The 20,828-nt window shown below is 38.7% G+C and overlaps 1 protein-coding gene across 3 annotated transcripts in view; it reads left to right on the forward strand.

Annotated features, from left to right (window-relative positions):
* Positions 1-3,258: 3,258 nt before the first annotated feature.
* jakmip2 (janus kinase and microtubule interacting protein 2) overlaps positions 3,259-20,828 on the forward strand; it is a 28,625-nt gene continuing 11,055 nt past the window's right edge. For 2 of the 3 annotated variants that reach the window (XM_042430763.1, XM_042430766.1), the window contains exons 1-10: positions 3,259-3,509; positions 15,482-15,729; positions 16,565-16,819; positions 16,955-17,197; positions 17,957-18,166; positions 18,472-18,570; positions 18,747-18,893; positions 18,995-19,135; positions 20,091-20,147; positions 20,655-20,777. In XM_042430763.1, coding sequence (XP_042286697.1) covers positions 15,601-15,729; positions 16,565-16,819; positions 16,955-17,197; positions 17,957-18,166; positions 18,472-18,570; positions 18,747-18,893; positions 18,995-19,135; positions 20,091-20,147; positions 20,655-20,777 — 1,404 coding nt within the window. In that variant the 5' untranslated portion in view covers positions 3,259-3,509; positions 15,482-15,600. The remainder of the gene's footprint in view (positions 3,510-15,481; positions 15,730-16,564; positions 16,820-16,954; positions 17,198-17,956; positions 18,167-18,471; positions 18,571-18,746; positions 18,894-18,994; positions 19,136-20,090; positions 20,148-20,654; positions 20,778-20,828) is intronic. The other variant, XM_042430764.1, reaches the window with a different exon arrangement.

Below are 20,828 nucleotides of genomic sequence, written 5' to 3' on the forward strand. Positions count from 1 at the left end.
CTCTTTAGGCTTCTGAGGGTATCCGTTTGGCACAGAAACTGTGTAGGTGCCATTCTTTCCGTTCACAACCATTTCCTCTCTTCAAATCACTTAAACCTACAGTTTCAGAAAAACACTTTTTTTTTATAAATGCAACTGTAATCTGCATCCACATAAGATTGAGTGCGCACTGATCACGACCTCAAACACTTGTGTTTCAATCCTCAAGTTGAGGATGTGTTGAGAATTGCCGTAAGCAAAGTGTAGATGATAGCAGCAGTGATAGCAGCTCTGATAGTCTTGTTACTGAGAATGATGTTGGTAACTATTTAAGTTGTGGATGCGTGTGATGGAGGGGCTGGGGGAGTGTGTCATTGAGTTAAAGAGGCTTGGAGACAGAGCATGAGGGGCGGTACAGATCGTCTGTTCCACCTTAATTCATCAGACACCTAAGCGAAACAATAATGTCTGGTGGAATCAAGGACTTAATTGTGCAAAATAACCCAGTGTTTTGTTATGTGTTTGCATGTGTGTACACATATGGACACAAAGGAAGTCATATGTTTCATTCTCACGAGTGGCAGCACGCGCCACTCACTGGAGGAACGCGCACACAAAACGTGATCTGCAGCCTTAAACCAGAAAAGGCAACATCTGTAACAGATTAAACAGTAGGTCGGCTCCCGTCACTTGTGAATGGAAACACACAACTTGTTTCTCAACTTCCAAAGTTAAACAAGTAGAAAATGCAAAACTATCTTTCCAGCGGCAGCATTTCCATTCCAATGTGTTGCCAGGATTTAACTAAATAAAATAAATACCACACATGTGCCTTTTCAGCAACAGTTAGGTGGTTTCTATGAAGAGTCTACTTTTCCTCCAACTTCATTCTCGTGTGTCACACCCTGAGGAAAGCTGTTTGTACCGCTACGTTTTAACATGCACAAGTATTGTCCATGTTTTTAAGAATTTCACCATGAAATAGCCATCTGAATAAAGGCTTTTAAACTTTTTGCCAGAAGAGTACCTTGGACCTTTCTTTCTTTCTTTCTTTCCTTTAACTTTTGTGTTTCCTACCAAAGAGCATCTTCATCACATTTGTTTGAACTTCCGAGCACTCCGGAGCTTTTCTTTTTGTTCATCCGTGTATGGTCTGAAGTGTTGCAGTTAGTCAGAGTTTGAACTCTACAGGCTGACTGGAATCCATGACTCCTGCATCTGTAAGTATCAGGTGAACATCCTATTAAAGTTTATTATAGTATTCATACATTCATTTCCTCTCCTCCTGCATCCAGAGAAAACTGAGGTAATCCACCAAATGGGTCTGGCAATTACGCACAGTTCTGGGAGCGACCTTTGGGTGGCACTACCTCTCAGTCAATTTTTACTGCATCATCCATGCAGCTCATAGAGGGATTTTTTCCCCCAGACTAGCCTTTAAAATAAAAGACATATTTTGTTCAATTTGATTCATCTAAACGTTTTGCAGTGATACAAATCATGAGTATCAGAGGTTTTTGAAATGGTGGTTGATGTTGATTCTGAAATGGATTCATTAAACCTGTTGGCTATAAAGGTTATAGAGTCTGTTTAAGAGTTCAAGGCAAAACTGCATCAGTTTAACTTTGCCGTTCTGTATTTACCACAGTTTGCTCTTTTACACAGACAGCAAACATCAGATATATCATGTACAGTAACTGAATATACAAAGTTGCATAATCCTGTCCTATACTGTATCATTACCCTCTGCTTCAGTAACTGTGCAAACTATGTTGCAGCTCTTATCACTTAGGTAATCTTGTTAGTGTTGCTACATGTGTTTGCAAATACATGTTGAATTGAATTTAGGTTTCTTAAACGCTGAAAACACATAAAAACCAGTTTCAAACACTGATCAATCACACAAACTGACAGGCTAAATTGTTTGCTCTTCTTACTCTTCACTCCAAATTCTCACCTTTTCCTAACCTGATTTTTGACACAACACAACATGAGGGGAGCTGTAAAAATATGCACTAAATGACTTTTTAAGGCTACATAACAAAGGTTGCGAGAATCATCAATCAGTTTGTTAATGTTCAGTATAAGTTGTAGTTCTCCAAGGAAGTGGATGTGACCTGTCCTAAAAACATTTTCAGACTGTTGTATTGTAAATGTTCGCCTGGTGTTAACACATTCTTTACTGGCATGGCAAAATATTAGCAAAGCAGGTACAATGGACAATGTAAGTATAATAATTCAAAAAGTAAATGCACCAAATGGTCTGTAATTTACACATACACTATACAGCATAAATTATACAACATTATATTCTGTAACTATACTGTCAATTTAGAGATGTGCCTCCTGCTGTTGCAGAGTGGATTCATTACAGTAATGATGGTGGTGTTATCCCCATTGTTGATGAGTGGATTACTCCATTTGGACAAATATGATTTAAAATTAGAGATGCAACTATATTGATACTGATATTGGATATTGGTCCAATACTGACTCAAATAGCTGGATCGGTATAGGTGACAATGGGCCAATCTGGTATTGGATACCATTATTTTGATAAATAACAATTCAGTAAATTTATATCTATGTATTTATTTGTTACATTTTATTTTACAAAGTTAGGAAAGCAATGTTTAAATCAAGCCTGATTCTGCGTTACACATAAAGGAATGATCCCAGTCTCTTCCACACAGTTTATTAATTAAACACTGGTATTGGATCGGTAGTCAGTATCAGCCGATACCTAAAGCCTAGGTTATTGTGCTACATGGCAAAAATGAGAATTGTTATCTAAAGGGGCTCATTAATGGTAACCAATTTGATCCAAGAGTATCCTTCTTTTATTATGTTTTTTATTAGAATTTTTTTTTTAAATCCCTTTTTTATTAGATCTTTTTTTAGAAATCCTTTTTATTAGAAATCTGTTTATTTAAATTAGAAAATTTTACTTTCTAATTTGTGCATAAAATAAAATACACAGCTCAACATAATGTTGTATGGACGTCCTCCAAAGAACAATGTGCTATCCGTCCTGTTGACTACAGTCAGGAGGAACCATATATAGCCTACTGTGTGATATTGCAGGGACATCATTTATTTATTTATTTATTATAATTCGAAACGTTACAATTGAAACGTTTCCCCTTAACATTTTGGGTACTTGTATGAAACCTTATGAGGACAGTTACAAGACCATCAAGGCCGGTTAAACGACCCGTTTCCTGCGGTGTAGGGGATGGAAGTAGGTCTGTGCTGTTCGCTGGTGGACTGCGGCGGCACTGGAGGCGTCTGAGCTGGAAACCAGTGAGCTCATTCTGGCTGCATGGAGAGGAGGGCGGGGCTCCCAGCATCATCATCACCACCGGCCATCACTGCTTCATTGTACGGGGCTGCTGCTGATGCTGAGATCATAGCGGAGGGGGGCGATTTTTTTTTTTTAAATTTGTTGATTTTCACAAAAACAAAAGGAGCATGCCATGGACACGGTTTCACACATATTAGGACGCCACACGGTGAGAATGGATCACGAGGTAAGGCGATGTTGTGAGGTTGAACAACGTCTTAACTGGGAGTCAGTGGGACTAGCGGGCCTGCTGGTTGGTTGGAGTCAGGTTGATCATCTCAGCAGCGGTGCGAGATGCATATCGGATTCGTTTTTATTCCACTGCTGCTGATCCAAAACGGCAACATTAAAACAATAAATGTCATTATCGTGTACAATGACATACAATCGGGCAACTTGTCTTATTTGGGCGTGTAGCATTGGCATAGCCTGCCTGTCGGAAGTGGCACAGCCTGGCCTACACTAGCAAGCCCCTTCATAGATGACGGGGATAGAGCTTGTGTGGGATTTTCATCGGCTTACAGGGCCGTTTTACACGACGGATACTCATGCTGCATCGTCTGTCTGTGTATTCCCACGGCTGGTAGATCTTTGGTTGCTGGTTGGTTGCTTGTTGTGCAGTGAAGCTTCCAGCTGTTGATGCATGAGCCTCAGGTAAAGCCAGATGCGCATTGTGGCTTCTATCCCCCATGTATTGTGGTGTGTAGTATGTGCATTTTTCTGCTTGACAGGTCATCACATATTACTGTCCTCAAAGGATGGTGCAGTGATGTTGCAAGAGGATGCTAGTCCACAGTGGGCTGGCAGGGCCTCCAGACTGAGGCACAGGGTCTGGTTAGCGTGCATCTGCCTTAGGGTGTTACACTACACTGGCCTGATTTAACACACATCACCCCTGCTGGGAGGGCATTTGTCACTATTGTTTTAGGGTCAGCACAGATGTAGGGTAACGACTGCCCACAAGTTAATAGTTTATAGATTAAATTGCAAAGGAAGAGCAAGTCAATAGCACATATTGATGGAGCAAGTGGATAAAAGTTAGATAAATCAGTTTAAAAATGATTGGAATTTGAGCCTAGATCAGAACTGATACAATCAGGCAGTATGATTAACCTGTGGCAGTGATGTTTTTCTGCTTTTTGGTTGGATCGGCCATATTAATGAACACATTTGTTAAAGTTTGATTATATTTAGGAACATCAGATTTATCTTGAAGTGTTTATCTGTGATATTCAGCCAGCTGAGCAGAGGTGACAATGATATTCATTTCCGTATCTAACTGCCATCAAGTTGCATTATATTGTCATATTACTTAATAGATAAAGCCTCCACATGTTACTGTTAATCTAACATCATTGGAAAATCTCACTCATGTAATCAGTTGTCACATGAAGCATTAAGTTGGATTGCAGCTGTACTACCCAACAACTTAATACGTAAATTTGACTTTTAATGAAGGTCAAAATGTGAAACTTACTGTACAGGACTAAAAGATCACAACACTGGATTGGCATCGGAGATTCAGGTTACATAAACAGTGATGTAAACACAACACTGATGAACAGTATTTGGTAATAGCAACTAATGCTGTGAATTTTCATTATATTTTATGTTTACTTTACAAACACCAATTAAATTAATAATCTGAGACATGCAAACCATGGAGCAGATGTGAACCATTTTGATGCACAGAGCTCTACTAATGCTGCACTATTTCCAGCATTAGTGGAGCTCTGTTCATACACTGGGTTGGTATTTTGACCTTAGCCAGATAGATTAGAAGTCATTTTTTGGCCTGAACTAAGAAGCAGACAAAATGCAATCCAAAAAACAAACAGGAGAGTGGTGCTTGACTCCATTGAACCAACTTACATCATAACCACATCCTACCCCGATTGAACTTAAGTTGCTCATTGACATTGGGGCCACGCTGGCATCAGTCTGACTAACTTTTGCTGACTTGATTGCATAACCCGGATTAGCAAAAAGAAAATAGCGTAGAAATGTAAGAGACAGAAATGTAAGATAGATTAAGCCAAAAGTGCCTGTTGGTTGAGTGGATACAAATACATGGACATGAAATCACTAAAGAGATCTGTCTGTCTGTGTCTGGTGTTGGGCTAAGTTCGGATCCCTAAACACGAGAACGGGCAATTGTAGATGGCACCCTCTTTGTATTTTATCATTACACTGTACACTTTTTGGTAAAACTTTATTTCAATAGTTGGTTTAGATATTCTTGACTTTGCAATTTGCAACAGTGATGGGTGATCTGTGAGATTGTATCAGAAACTAAACAAGCAACAATATTGATGTAAATTATAATTTCCTTGTGGGCCTACTACAGTATGATACAGTATAATTCATCATTAAATATAGCTCTGTATGCATGCATCACATAGAGTCTTGCAAATACAGTGGGTTTCATTATCCAAATACAATATGCAATATCTATACAAAATTTAATATCTAAAATGCATCAGTCACAACCAGATTACATATTTGGAGATGTTCAGCCTTTGGGCATGTAATTCTTATTTAATTTGACCCAGCAAAATCAAACCCTCACTTTTGTAAACAGTTTTCACAGCCAAATTTACTGTACATTCATTGTGAATAGTCTTTTGTAACCTAGTTCACAATCATGCAAGGGACTTATTGTTAAGTGTTAGTGTATTTGTGTGCTTGAACACGATCTTGTCAGCATTTGCTGTCAATGTACTGTATGGAAGATTTACCAGCCGCTGTATTTTTTAATTGTTTTTTTTCCTGCCAAATAATTTTCAACAAAATATGATCTACTGCTTCGCTACAGAGCTGCGTGTACAGTCCTGGAGGGCTAATAGAAACTCCAAATATGAACCCCCAAAAGCAGCCAAATCTTATTTTATTCCCTAAATGTATGGTTTGTATAGTGGTTTGACTGGATAGTGGATGACAGATGTTAGGTCCTGATATAGAAAATGTTGGCTCCATATTGAAATATTTATTTTGGAAATGGGAAAAACTACAGAAATCAATAGCCTCCTTAGCTCCACCTCCTGTTTATGAGCAGAGATAAAGATGGCCACTTCCAGTATGTCTAATGTCAGCTCTTTTGTGAGCCCACATTTTTGTACCATGAATGACACAGTAGCTGGCTTTTCATTTCTTTTATGGCATATGAAATTGAATGGCAATGAATGAGCCACATTTGGCTAAACTGATGTGAAATATTGTTAAATGCAGCCTTGGCATTTATCACAACTTATCATTAAATAGATTGAAAATCTTATAAAAAAGAGCAAAAATATGTCCTGAAAGCTCATCAACCACTGATAATTTCTACATAGCTTTTACCATAAGGACAGTACTGTCAGACTAAAGCAGCAGTAAGGCTTTTGTTTCTGTTGGTATCCTGGTGGACTGTCTGGAAAATCCAGCGCTAACACCCAAATTTGATGTCTGAGGAGCCAAAAGTGGGTCATGGTGCCAATGTGCTTCATGTTGTAGTATTCAATGCACACAAGCTCACATCGATACACGAACACTGTGGGACACGTACACACGCTCACAGTCAAAGTACAGAGAGAAAATGGGCCATTCTGCTCACCGGAGTCTGTCTGCTTTATCTCTTTCCTCACTGTTTGTTGAGCTTCTCTCCCAGTCTGTTCAGATATAGGCAGATATACTATATACCTTTTTCTCCTAACAGATTCTCTGAGCATGCATGGTCTCTTTTTCACCACCTACCATCAGTACCTCCTATCATACAGATACTCACATTCACCCTGAGTGGGTGCCCTCATTCTGTGCAACTATAGTGTTCTGCTGTTCGATGCTAAGCATCTCCATTTGAACATTTTGTTTTCTAATGCTTTGAATGCCCTGACAGTGTAATGGGAAAAGTGCAGCTCACAGTCAATAAAACCAAGAGAATTATCGCCTGACTCTGCAGCTCCACAGTGGCTTCAAAATCCAGTGTTTCCCCTATAATTGTACAGGCCTGGCGGGCCTCCAGGACAAGAGAACCCCCGCCAGGCCAAAAAAAATCTTTTTTTTAATGCCAAAAATAACGCCAAATATCCATTCATTTGGAAATCAATAGCATTTGGGAGCCTCTGTGCAGTGCCGTTCAGCAATGTGAGTCAACCTCTGTGTTGTTGCCTGGGAAACTCTTGGTAGCGTAACTCCTTTAAGGAATAAAGCAGTGTGTAATGTGTGTGTGTAGTGAGTGAGTGGTTGAGCAAGCTGCAGAAAAGTGACGGTGAACGTGAGCAGAGCAAAGGAAAAGGTTAGCAGTAAATTGTCAGTCTGGCAGTAAATGTACAGTGTTTCAATTAATTAAAGCTGCAGCTTCTCAAGACAAAGAAAAGTCTCGTCTTTTGTTTCCCTAACTGATGGAAAAGTGAAGGGGGTTAGCCCCAAAGTTAGCCACAATGGGTTAGCCTAACCTGACCAGGCTCACTTAAGGTGGATTGACCTTTAAGGTGGACCAGCTGTTCTCATTTTAGTGTCAGTCTCAGCCACCCCTAAACAGAGAATGGAGAAATGTGTTGCTGCTGAGTCTCTCCCAAGTTTTGCTCAGCGCACAACCCCCACCCATCCCCCCACCCCAGGCAACCACCGCTACCACCACCCCAAAGTAGTCGACCCAGGGGAAGCACTGATATCAATGTTTTGGTTTTAAATTTATTGTACAGTTCGGTTTCAGTGCTCTAATCAAGCTTGTCTACAGGTGTAGTAGGCAGCTGTTTTATTGAAAAAGCCAATACCTGCCCAGCACCAAATGGCAGATAACGTAGAAGGAAAGTCGAACATGTTGCAGAGAAGACCTAAATGTTTTTGGTCAGGAGTAATGTAGACTAAATCAGTGCTAAAAGGTGAATATTGGACTTATATTTGTCAGGTGGCTACAAACATGACTCCAAATGGATACTAAAATTGCTCAGCAACTAGCTGGTGAACATTTATCTGCTAAAGAGACAGATATTTTTCTCAAGAGTGGGTGTAAACCAAAACAGAGCTAAAAGGTGAATGAATGTTGGACTTACATTTGTCAGGCGGACAGAAACACAACTTCAAATGAATGCTAACGTTGTCCTTCGTTTGCTGGATGTGAAAGTAGGCTGTTTGCCTTGCATCTTTCAATATATCAGCTTTGTAAGGGGATATGTCAATGTTGTGTTTACAGCTTGTCCCCCTGCCCCTAAGTCAAACAATGAATGTAGAAACCGTGGTTGTATAACTGCAGGTATATGTCGTTGGCCACCATAGCTTTGCTCACATCATGCACACATTGTAGAGGTTATGACAGAACAAATCCTGTGTTTAGATCTTAATAGTTATAACACCTTTGACTGAGTGAAGGAATCACTTGCAAGGTAATGAATGCATTTTGTGGCACAACTCTCCACTTTATGGTAATTTAAATAATAATTTATGGCATGACAGTGTGATGGATCTGTGAACTGCTTGACCTACTTGCTAGTTCTTAAAGGAATACCATAAACAGCTTTTATAAGATCCAGTCCTTTAAACCCTTTCTGGCATGACAGTAGCAATTTCATTAACTTGTTTGAGTCTCTTGAGATTTCCTGGGAGTCCCTATAAAATGGTTCTCAGTTTTGTCAGATGGTGACATTTCATGTCGGAGGAGGTACCACACACTGTAACAGCAGCTACCAGGAGTGTTGTGTAAGGTGCTGATACATTTTTATTCTATTTTATAGTTTTTTAGGCTCCCATTGAGGTTGTTTTGCTTAAGAGAGATGTCGGTGGTTAGTGTTGTTTTAACTAGCTCTAAAATGCCATTGTGTTTTCACGCTTCAAGTTAGGATTATAGCATTTTTCTCAAACAAATTTGCATCTTTGCAATCAGTAATTCACACTCATGTTTGATACACTCAGAGTTTATGTTTTGCTGTTAAGGGATTGAAATCAGTCTGCAAAGTTGATAAGGAGTTCTTAGTTTTTCTTCTTGTCTTCTGCAAGCATTGAATTCGTCATTGTTTTCCTCACATTATATGAGGATTTCCTCACCTCTATTTACAGCAGTACATGGAACAGCTTGCAACCAATATTTCAAAACTATATAAGAAGATGCTATATGTATGTTTTATGCATAAGGACCATGCTGTCTGTGGGATGAGTTTGCAGTGTCATGAAGATGCCTCTAAGGTTGATCGCCCTCAGTTTGAGGTTGGTTAAATAGTGTGTTACCTGCTGTGTAATGAACTAGTTGCCTTGAAGGAGCAGTTGCTGAGAAAACTCTTCAAACAAGAGAAATTTGCTGCTATAACTTCCTGTGTTCAAATATTAAAGCTGTTCCCATGCCGTGTGAAAAGAGGAGAGTGCTGAGTAAGAATATTGCGTGGATACTCCAAGAGGAAATAGAAATCACAGGAGATGTGAGAGTCAAGAGGGATTCCTGCTATTTGTTCATCTCAGCAGCAAGGCTACAACACGGTAAAATTAACCTTAATCCTAACCCTGAAATCATTTATGTTTCCACAGATGCATTTAAAAATAGAAATGGAAGTCAAAATAGGTTAGACAGTTGAGCCTACATCCGGTGCATGGCCCAGTATTACCCATCATGCATGCCTGTGGGTGTGTTGTGTTCATTCGACTAGCCAGTGGATTATTTCCTAGTAGAGTCTGAAAATGGAATATGACAGTAATCAGATTGCTTTGGACACACAGCAAACTCATATTTAGTCTAACCCTTCAGAGCAGTATCTGGCTGCTGTGGATGGTTTGTAGGTTAATACAGTATTAACAGCCACGGTGAGTTGTGGTCGGCTTTGCATGAAGGTGGTTCATTCAGCTGGGCCAAGATGTTGATGAATCATCATGATGGCCACTGTAATGTTTTTGTTTTTTCCTTGTCAGTACTGCTTTTTGTACATATTGTTGCTTATCTTGACCAAAAATGAAAATACAATAATAACCGAATATAATGTACCACTCTCTAATATGGGACCTTTAATAATGGGTTTATAAGCTGTAACTAATGGCTTTATCAATGGTAAATAAATCATTCATTAAAACTTTTTAGATGTTGATGATACATTTACTGTATAAGCCATTAATAAGAATAAATTTTGGGTTGTCAGGTTGTGAAAAAATTCCTTTGTTTGACCATTTACGACCAACTTATTCATCAGTTGTTAATCGATTACCAACCAATTTATAACAGCATTATTATCATATAGAAAGTATAAACACCAGCCAAAGGGATTTCTCACAACCTGACAACCTAAAATATATGTTTATTAAGGGTTTATAACTGATGTGTAAAGCATTTGTAGATTATTTATTAACCATTTAAAAAAGTTACAACTTTTAAACTCTTTATAAATGGTGCCCTGTTAGAACATGGTACCAATATAATGATTAATAACAATAATCAATGTATTTTTAAAAAAGTTCAAGTTATAAGATCTAAAACATTGTCTAAACTGAATCATGGTACTACATCACACTGCACAAATGACTGGGACAGTAGCTGACATAACCAGCCTGTATGAGAGAGAGTTGGGAAGTATGTAGTGTTACAAACCTCAACAAGGCCTGTTGAGGTCTGCTAAAATGTTTTGGGTAGGACGAAAAAGCTCAGTTCTCCGTCCATCATCTGCTAAGAATAGCACACTAAAAAGGCAGTTATTAGGTAAACCTACCCTTTATGCAGAGGAATCTGCTGCTGTAGCTGTGTCTGTTAAAATATTAAACCAACTCTACATGCACAGCCTGTCAGGTAAAGAAGGGAGTGCTGAGTAAGGATAACAGCCTGTCTGGGAGGAGATATCCCGGTCCAGTATCCTGCGACCAAGAGTGGTGTAATGTTACGGTGCAAAACAAAGTACAAATAAATTATGCCATGATTTTTCCCTTTGCAAGTGGAGATAGATACCCCTTTCCTGAGACTTGAGTATCCTTCCTAGAGTTTCCTGTATTCCCTTACCCCAATTACAGATCAGATCTACTGCAGCATCGGGAAAAATATTAAGCGTAAAGTTTCAGGCAATCTAATGCAGGCAACTGTGTCATTGATTATTTTTATGAGGGCGATTCAAACTAATTCTTGAGCTGAATTTCATTATATTTCTGTCCCACTATACTGTATAATCCTATACTATCTAATCATTTCCTTGCACTAGATAGATTTTCTACTCAGTTTGATCATGATTTTGACTTCAGGCTCACTGTGAGTTCAGAGAAAAGTCTCAGAGCAGTGTGGTGCCATTAACAGTATACCAAGATTGTAAATCTCACATCAAGGCACAAATTTATATTGGGAAAGTTGGTTCAACATGTTCTTGCAAACATGTTTGATAAGGCTCCCTTAATTTTGTTTTTGTGATTAGAAATGTACTGAGTCAGGACATACCATCCCATTCTTGTCATTACTCTCTTGTGGACAAACTGTAGAATGGTGACACTGTTTCAAAATATGTATTACATAACATGTACTTCAATTTCTTGTCATTTATTGGCTGACATATACACCGATACCAGTATATCTGCAATAAGCTAATATTGGCTTTAGTGTGCACAGTCGGTGATTGATTGACGTCTCCCTCACTTTCCTGTTAACTTGGTTGTACCTGTTCAAGTCGGACAATTACAGTTACGCATTTATCCTAATTATTAGAACACAAAGTACGTCAGTGTCCCGTAATTCCCAGTGTAGCTCCGCTCACCTTCAACCTGAGCGGAGGTCCAATCAGACACAATAATTGTGTGGGTGTTCAGGACCTTTTACATGGCAAACATCCAAAAACTAACCTACTCTACTCTACTTTGTCTGACTTCTGGATTTGTTAACATTCTCTATACTTACATAAGCTGTGTAAATGTACATTTTGTACAGATACTTTATCTGCTCCTCCACTAGCCCTACATAGATAGATACACTGGAGTAAACAGGACCTAAAAATGTAGGTCAAGAGACCCAGGCAAGGTTAGGGTTAGATGGGAAAACAACCTTTTTCCTTTTACAAAATATGCCTTTTTCACAGCTGCCATTTTAACTTATTAGGAAAAGCACAGGTGTTACTAGTAACAGTAACGATGGCTCTGTTCTATACAAGTGTCATGAGCCAGCATGCACAATACAATGTAGCCATCATTAATTTTAATATTTACACATGATTTTCATTCTATGACATGTCAAAATGTCTTAAGCGAAAAAGGCTTATGTGATATATGTTAGGTCTGAAACAGCTGGTTAATAAATCTTTTAGTCAACAGAAAATAAATGAATGACAATTTTATAGACTGTAATTGTTTATTAAGGACAAATGCCAAAACATTTGCTGGCAGCAACTGCTTGAGCTGCAAAAATTTCTGTTTTAACATTGTACATTTAATATCTTTTGAGTTTTTTGAGAAAATATTCAAAAACATATATCCCTCCCCTTCTAAATTAATCATGTTTTTGTATGAAAATGGAAAAAAGCATTATAATGGGGACTACTGGGTGCCCTTTACACAGTGACATTAGGTAACAAACACAAAGTCAAAGAAACTGAAGTTCCCTCTGCAAAACATCTCATATTCATCATTAATTATTGATTACAAGTTAACTCTGGGCGAGCCCTGGTAACCTACTGGTTAAGACGCACGCCACATAATTGCAACATCCACAGTCAAACTCCAGCAGCAGACCTTTGTCACATGTCAACTCCATCTCTCTCCTCTTCGTTTCCTGTCAACTCTCTTCACTGTCTATGATAAAGGCATAAAAATGCCCTAAAAATATATATTAAAAAAAATTTAAAAAGAAAATGTCACTTAGCCCTTTTTTCAGTGCGATGTGCTGACTACACAGTACTTCATGTACAGCTACTGATCTAGGCAGTGGTTTTCATGAGTGTTTCCTTGGACAACATCCATAAGTGATACTTAAAAAGAGCAGCAGCACTTTTAAAAGGCCCCATAACACTGCAGAGTGAAAATCCCACGTGGACTAAACGTGATAATGACAACTGCTTCATCTCTAATCTGCATCTCAAAATCTTTTAAGCGATGTTATGTCATCGCTCCTCAGATTATGACGGACACCATGCAACTCATCCTGAGTCATCATGGTGTGTGCACATGCACTGACATGCATTTTCACTTTTGCGGGTACACTAGTTACTCAAAAGTGTACAATAATGAAAATAAACATACATGAGACACTGCTAAAAGATCCCTTAAAAGAAGCAATTTAGCAACCTTTTGGAAAAACACTAGATATTATAATAGATTAGCATGCACATAATTTCTGTATCATTTCATAACATCAGATTTTCAATATAGCAATAACATAAAAATAACTTTTAGATTTAGAGTTAATAAATCTAAATAACATAATTTTCAAATTGAAATATAGGACACATTATGCAGACAATCAAATAAGCATCTGCAATTAATAAGCACACAATGTGTTTGTCTGTAGATTCTTCAAATACTCCTAAAAAAGTGTTTCAAGTGGTTGAATGTAGACAGTTGTACCACAGGTTAAGTCAAGATATGACCTTTAGACAGTCTGCCAGCACTTCACAGCATCACAGTCATTATGTGAATTTAATCAATTGACTGACCCTAATCACAGCTTAATACATAATGTGTCATGAGCAAAAAGTGCGGTGTGCAAGTGTCATATTCACAGTCTTACAGTGATTTTTTTAAGTGGTATGATGTGTAGTAATTATTTTTTTACGTGTTCCATAATTTATTAGTAGTTTCTCAGGACATTTCTTGGAAAGACCTATGCAATTTGGTAAGGGAAAATGTGATGTTTGAGACAGTACACTTAGTAAGTAGCCACATATTTATTTGACTTTTCAAGAAATAATCAGGAATTCATTATATCATATAGTTTCATAGCTGGGTAGAGTTTATAAGCAGTTTTTGATTTCCAGAGGATTTTCTTTGAAAGAAATCATAATGACCAGATCCTATGCACCCCCCAAATAGGTACTACAGGGTATTATTTTTTAATTATTTTTTTTAGGAAATCATTAGAAAACTATGGGACATGTAAAATAAAGAGTTACTGTGACCAGATTTTTATTGTTTATAAGTTGAAAATTGTTCCATAATATTTGTTCTGTAAATCTGTTAACAGATCAGGAGAGGAGCCACAACTTATAATCGATAGATGATTAGAATCTATGTCGATAATATGTGCTGATTGGTACCACCGGAAGTGGTAAAACCTAATTTTGATGTCAAGTGTCAGTAGAGATTGACTTGTCATTTTGTAACTAATCAATACTGCATAGTCACATTGTGTCTAACTACATTAGGTTAGCCAACCAGTAACCAAAGGATTTCTGGTCTGATCCATAACACTGATAACAAAGTGTTCCAACTGCAGGCTGGCTAATTGTTAATCTGTAGTGACATCCATTTCGCTGCAAAGTGCCCTTGAGCGAGGCACTAACTAAAGCCTTGTTTGCAGCCAATTCACCAATTGTACATTAGCTGTAAGCTAGCTAGCAACAGACACAGCGACTGTGCCAGTGTGTTTGTGTTCAGCTCAGCCTCTGACTGAACTCTGGTTCTTTATGTTTTTTCCTCGAGTCTCTTTCCTGTATCCTCTAGTCTCTGTACATTTCTGAAGCAGATTCTTAAAGTCCCGGCATTGACAGATTTTTCACTCAAGTTGAAACATGTTCAATTCGCAACGCTTTTGTGTCTGATCACCTCTTTCCATTAACTTTGTATGATAAAATTCACTTTTGCGTTCAGTCTGAGCACAAAGTTATAACCCACTATGACAGATCCTGCAGTCTTGACATCACAAAAGAAAAACATACACTGCATATAGGGACTGCTGTATTTGTAGGTAAGGAGGGATATGGAAAACAGACAAACTTCAGTTGCCTGTGAGACAACAACAAAATGTATGTTATGTGAATTCCCGTGGCACACATACCACAGAAACCTTTCCTTTTCTGCCCGTATTGCAGTTTAAACTCAGCTTTGACCTTCTTTATAACTGTTGAAGTATATAAGAGTTGCCACTTCTCAAGTCATCCTGCTCACACACACATACACATCGAAGCGCAAGCTAGTCTGCACATAAATCAAGTCTTAATTATGTCACCTCTGAACTGCTCTCTCTGTACTATGTCTACTATGTCTCAGTCTGTTTGTTTTTTCTCTTCTCCTTGACCCCCCAAGCCCCTTTGTCTAATAGGAGAATGAGGAAGAGGAGGAACTGGAAACGTTGGGAGCGCCTTGGAAAGTTTCTGTGAAGTCTCAATGAAAGCATTAGAAGAGCCTCTCTAGTATTTGACTAAATGGCGAAGAAAGGGCGTCCGAAGGGCGAGAAGCCCGAAGCGCTCATCTCTGCCCTGCAGGCAGCCAACGAAGATCTCAGGTCCAAGCTGACTGACATTCAGATAGAGCTACACCAAGAAAAATGCAAGGTACAATATCCAAAGGCAGAAGTTTTTGAGATCATATTATTGCTCATTTTCAATGTATACTTAGTAGATTTAAACCTTACTTTCACAAAGTATTAAGTCATTTTGGCTTCTTAATTTTTTCAATGCCAGTCTGTAAGTTAAGGTCCCAAAACTATGAAATTTTAAATGGAAGCTTTACAGCAACCTTTGGACTCAACCAGTTGCACACATCTAAACACCGTCTCAAAGGTACAAGTACATCTTGTGACATGATACCCTAAATAACATATTTACCTAGATTTTCTGCTTGTGTTCAGTTAATGGTAAAGCGCTGTACATGCTACTGGTGAAAAATTGTTCTCTGTGTATTTCTACACTATAACATATTACCACATGGGTTAATGCACAGCTTACATCATAAGGCCTTGTAATGAAGCCATTGTAATGATGTCTTGTTGCAATGCACTTGTTAATATACATCTTTATGCCCTCTGCAGTTGGCTGATCAGGTTAAATATTAATGTTGACAGTACATGTTGTACAGAACAGCATGTTTTACTTAAGTAAGCTTTGTCTTACATGTACACATTTTCACACTTCTTCCATGCATTTTCAACTCTCTTTCAATCTTCTTACATGAGATCATCATAATTGTGATTTTATTAATGAACGATACAATGTGGGAGAAATGTCATTCCGATCCCCAAGGGAAACCCAACTAAAGTAAAAATAGAGGTAAACCAGAGTCAATTGAAAAGTACTGACTGACATCTCCTTGGAGTACAGTAATAGGTATGTTAGATGTGTAAAATAACCTCATTCCTCTCTCCTCTCTCCTCTTTCTCTGTTGAACAAGGTGAGCAAGCTGGAACGGGACAAGGTGCAGGAGGTAAAGCGAGTGCGAGAGCAGGAGCAGCACCGTCACACTGCCATGTTAACAGAGCAGCGGGCCAAGTGGCACGAGGAAAAGCAAAAGGAGCTCCAGGCTCTCAGGGAAAACCTGACACGGCAGCATGAGCAGGAGCTGGCTCGCCATGCCAAAATCAAAGACCAGGAGAACCAGAGGCTCAAGGCCGCTTTGAACGCCATGCGTGATGGCAGTGGGGAGAAGGTGAGGTTAAGCCAGGAGAGTGAAGCCAGTGTTTAATTTGAGACAGGGACAGAGGAGCTTGGCACAGGACAGGTTATTTTACAATTCTGCCAAGCAACATTAACACCCTTCCTCTTTCTCACCCTGATTCTTCAGGTGCGCACAGCACTGACCCTGGAAGCCAAGGAGGAGGCACGTCGCTTCTTTGACCAGGAGAGAGTGAAGCTCCTGCAGGAGATAGTAGAGCTGAAGTCCTCTAAGAAGCAGACCGATGAGGCTCTCAGTAACATGATCCAGGCTGACAAGATGAAAGCTGGCGACCTGCGAGTGGAGCACCAGCAGCACCAGGAGCAGATCTCCAAGATCAAGTGGGACTGTGAGAGGGACATCCGCAGACTGGTACACACGAAATACTTAACAAATGATTTATACTGGATATGATGAGTTGCCCCTGTTAATGGTACATCGGATACGTACACAGCGTGGGAATTGGGATGGAGCACAGTGTGGTAGATTTTATACCACCTACATTTCTGTTACATATAAACTGTGTGCAAGTTTGTTGTAGAGCTACAGGGCAACCTGGCCAACCTTTTTGTGGCTTTTGAAGTATAATTTCAAAGCTTGGGTTTCTATGTAAAAGGTTTTAAAAAAATAAGGATGCAAATACCCATATAAAAGTAGGGGTCTGCTGCACAGAGATTTATGAGGTGTAGGTGGCTACATGTGTGGAATTTAGGGCTACAACTATTGATTAATTTTTTTTCTTGCAGTCAAATTAATTCATTGAATACTTTTTACAATAAAAATCAATTAATCTTTAAGTCCATAACATGTATAAAAATAACATTTCAATTGCTTATTTTGACTGGCAAACAATCAAAAAAAATCCCAAAGGTATTTGATTTACAATAATGTAAAGTCAAGAAAGGACGCAAATTGTCACATTTGAGAAGCTGGAAACAGAGAATATTCGATATTTTTTATGTCAGTTTATTCTCAAAACAATAACTGTCCTTGTCTTTGTACTTTTGATGGTTACTTTTGAAAGTCCGCTACAGCAGAGTGGCATTGGCAATTAAAGTACCGACCCTGGAATAAAGGCAAGTGATGTATCAGCAATTTCTTTACTATGTCTATTTCCTTCTCCTTCACTAGGTGGATGAAATCAAATCTAAAGACCGCACCATCTTTGCTCTGGAGAAGGAACTGGAGTCAACAGCAGGTTTCCTACAGAAGCTGCAGCTTCAGAAAGACGCCTTGGATGAACAACTATTCCTTGTCAAGGAGGCCGAGTGCGGCCTGGGAAGCCCGAAAAGAGAGATTCCAGGCCGAGCTGGAGATGGAGCAGAGCACTGTGGCAGCCCGGTAAGTGATATGGATAGCAAGGAGAAGTTTTATGCTCTGGTCATTCATATCAAACATTAATATCAACCTATTCACATGAGAGAAACTTCCTCTTTGATTTGGGCCTTGTATACCACTACATAATTAAAGTGCCAATATGCCAGGTTTGGTTTCAAGGACAAGATGTTTCTTCTCACAGACAAGGCTTATATTTAGAAAATCATCATGCCATGTACATTCTGGTATTACAGTCAAATAATCTAAAGTTCTGTTTTCTATGACATTCTTTAAATAATAATTTATTGTTTTTCGTTTGTGTGTGTCAGGACCTGAGGAGAAACCAGAGGCGCATTGCTGAACTCAACTCAACTATACGTAAATTGGAGGACCGCAATTCGCTGCTGGTCGATGAGAGGAATGAATTGGTATGATCAAATACTTCATTTAAAAGTGAAAGTCCTCCTTCTCTCTCTTCCTTCTGTCACTTACCTTCATCTTTCTACCTTTCCTTCTTCAGATCTTCCAGCTTCTGTCTCTTGCTGTCCACCTTCCTCATGTCAGTCGCAATTTAATGTATCCTTGTGTCCCTTTCTCCCACCAGCTGAAGCGAGTTCGAGAGTCGGAGAAGCAGTGCAAGCCCCTGCTGGACAAGAACAAGCTGCTGAGTAAGAGGAATGATGATTTGACCCAGACTATCCAGAAGCTGGAAGATAAACTCAAGAGCCTGGCCAAGGAGAACCTTGAGATGGTCAGCATCATATGTACAGTACATTTAGTATTTTTTAGGTAAGAGGGTAAGCAGGTGTTGTGATCTTAAAGGACTTTTGTCTTTCTGTTATGTGGCTGCAGAGGGAGAAAATCAGTTCCCATCCTCCACTAAAGAAGCTGAAGTCTCTGAATGACTTGGACCAAGCCCATGATGACCAGGAAATAGCCTTTCTCAAGCTTCAAGTCCTGGAACAACAAAGCATGATTGACGAACTGACAAGAGTATGTTTTTTTTTCTACATCTCAAGGATGAAAATTTGCATCTGTGTTTGAGGTTTCTTTTGATGTTTTCAGTAATCTGCAGAGTAGGCAGTTGAGGGTCATTAGGGTCAATCCTCAGCTCATGTGGACACCAGATGTCCTTTTACCCTTATTATGAAGAGGCAGCAAACATACACAGTATACAATGTATGAGACACCTCCTTTTTACATGTTTTGTATAAGATTTTCAGATCATTAACGTCTTCAAATTGTTCATCACTTATAAAATCATTGCTTATCTGGGTTATATTTAAATAGCAGCTATAATGCTGTGGTCACCTGTATACTGTTGTCTTTTAAGAACAACCTGACATATAGATTACCATCAGTATTGCTGCATAAATTAAATGTACTCATAACCAGGTCATCTGTGCAGCTTATTTTACAAATACAATAAAGTAATAACCTTAATGATCAGACCACAGATCCTGAGCTGAGGCTTGCTAACCACATTATCACCATTCAACTACTTTATTCTCTGGCTGCTGTGATAACCAGAGAATAAATTTGTGATCACTGGAAAGGAATGAAAATGATGCAAGGATGGAGCAGGATGAAGAAATAACGCATCATACTGCATGTCACACTTTTCAAATAAAAGTGACCACAAGTCAGGATCAGTGAATCATGTGCTTGATAAATAATCATTCAATATGATGTATTCAAGTAGATATCCCATGTTAAACTCTTTACTTAAACATAAAAATACTCTGTTCCTAAAATAACTTAATTCCATCAACATGATAACTGCTGTCTTCTTGTTAGAATCATAGCTTGTTTCAGTGTTATGAATAAATTGATTCCTTGGTTTGTTTTTTTTCTTCAAATTTAATTTTAAAAGAGAAAAAAAGTAGGATATGTGTAATAGTACAGTGGTGTGTTAACTATTTTTCTTTCCGTTTGTCTGTTTTTCCAGGACCGAGAGAAACTACTAAGAAAGAAAAGGCATAAAAGAAGTTCCAGGCCAATAAAGGTAGAAAGAATCGAATTTGTGGCTATTTATGTTTAAGTTCACATAGTTTTGTTTCCAGTATATAAAAGCAATAGGCAGATGGAGTATTCTTTGAAAACAAGACAAAATCTTGCAACACTTGCAAAGTGGTACTTAGTGTTTATTAAAAAAATCCAATATTTATCAAAAAGGCTTACCATTTCTACATTAATGGCTTTGTATGTAGTTAAGCAAGTCACTGAGTCTTGAGGAAGTAGAATCCCTTGAAAGTCTAAAAAACTTAACTCTTTACAGTTTAAACCAATTTCAAACTACCACTCACATGTTGCCGATGGTAATGATAATGCCACAAAAGGTGTATTCTGCTATGTACAACAATATAAAAATAAAATTATCTGGGAAACCCAACATTGCAGACCAAAAGTTGTCACTTTAAACTGAGATGTTATCAGCCAGGCATAAAAATCCTCGGACACTGACCATCAGTGGTTGTTAGATCTGTACATCTTTCAACTTTTTTCTCTGCAGAGGCACATCGTAGTAGACACCTTCTTTGGGTATGATGAAGAATCTATGGACTCCGAAACATCCTCAGTGGCTTCATTCCGGATGGACAGGACCCCTGCTACTCCTGATGAAGACCTGGATGAGGTGAGAAGTTGCCTTGTAATCATCGTATCACGAAGAACGTTTACCTTCCAT

Source organism: Thunnus maccoyii, chromosome 13, assembly GCF_910596095.1.
Source record: "Thunnus maccoyii chromosome 13, fThuMac1.1, whole genome shotgun sequence".
Taxonomy (NCBI): Eukaryota; Metazoa; Chordata; class Actinopteri; order Scombriformes; family Scombridae; genus Thunnus; species Thunnus maccoyii.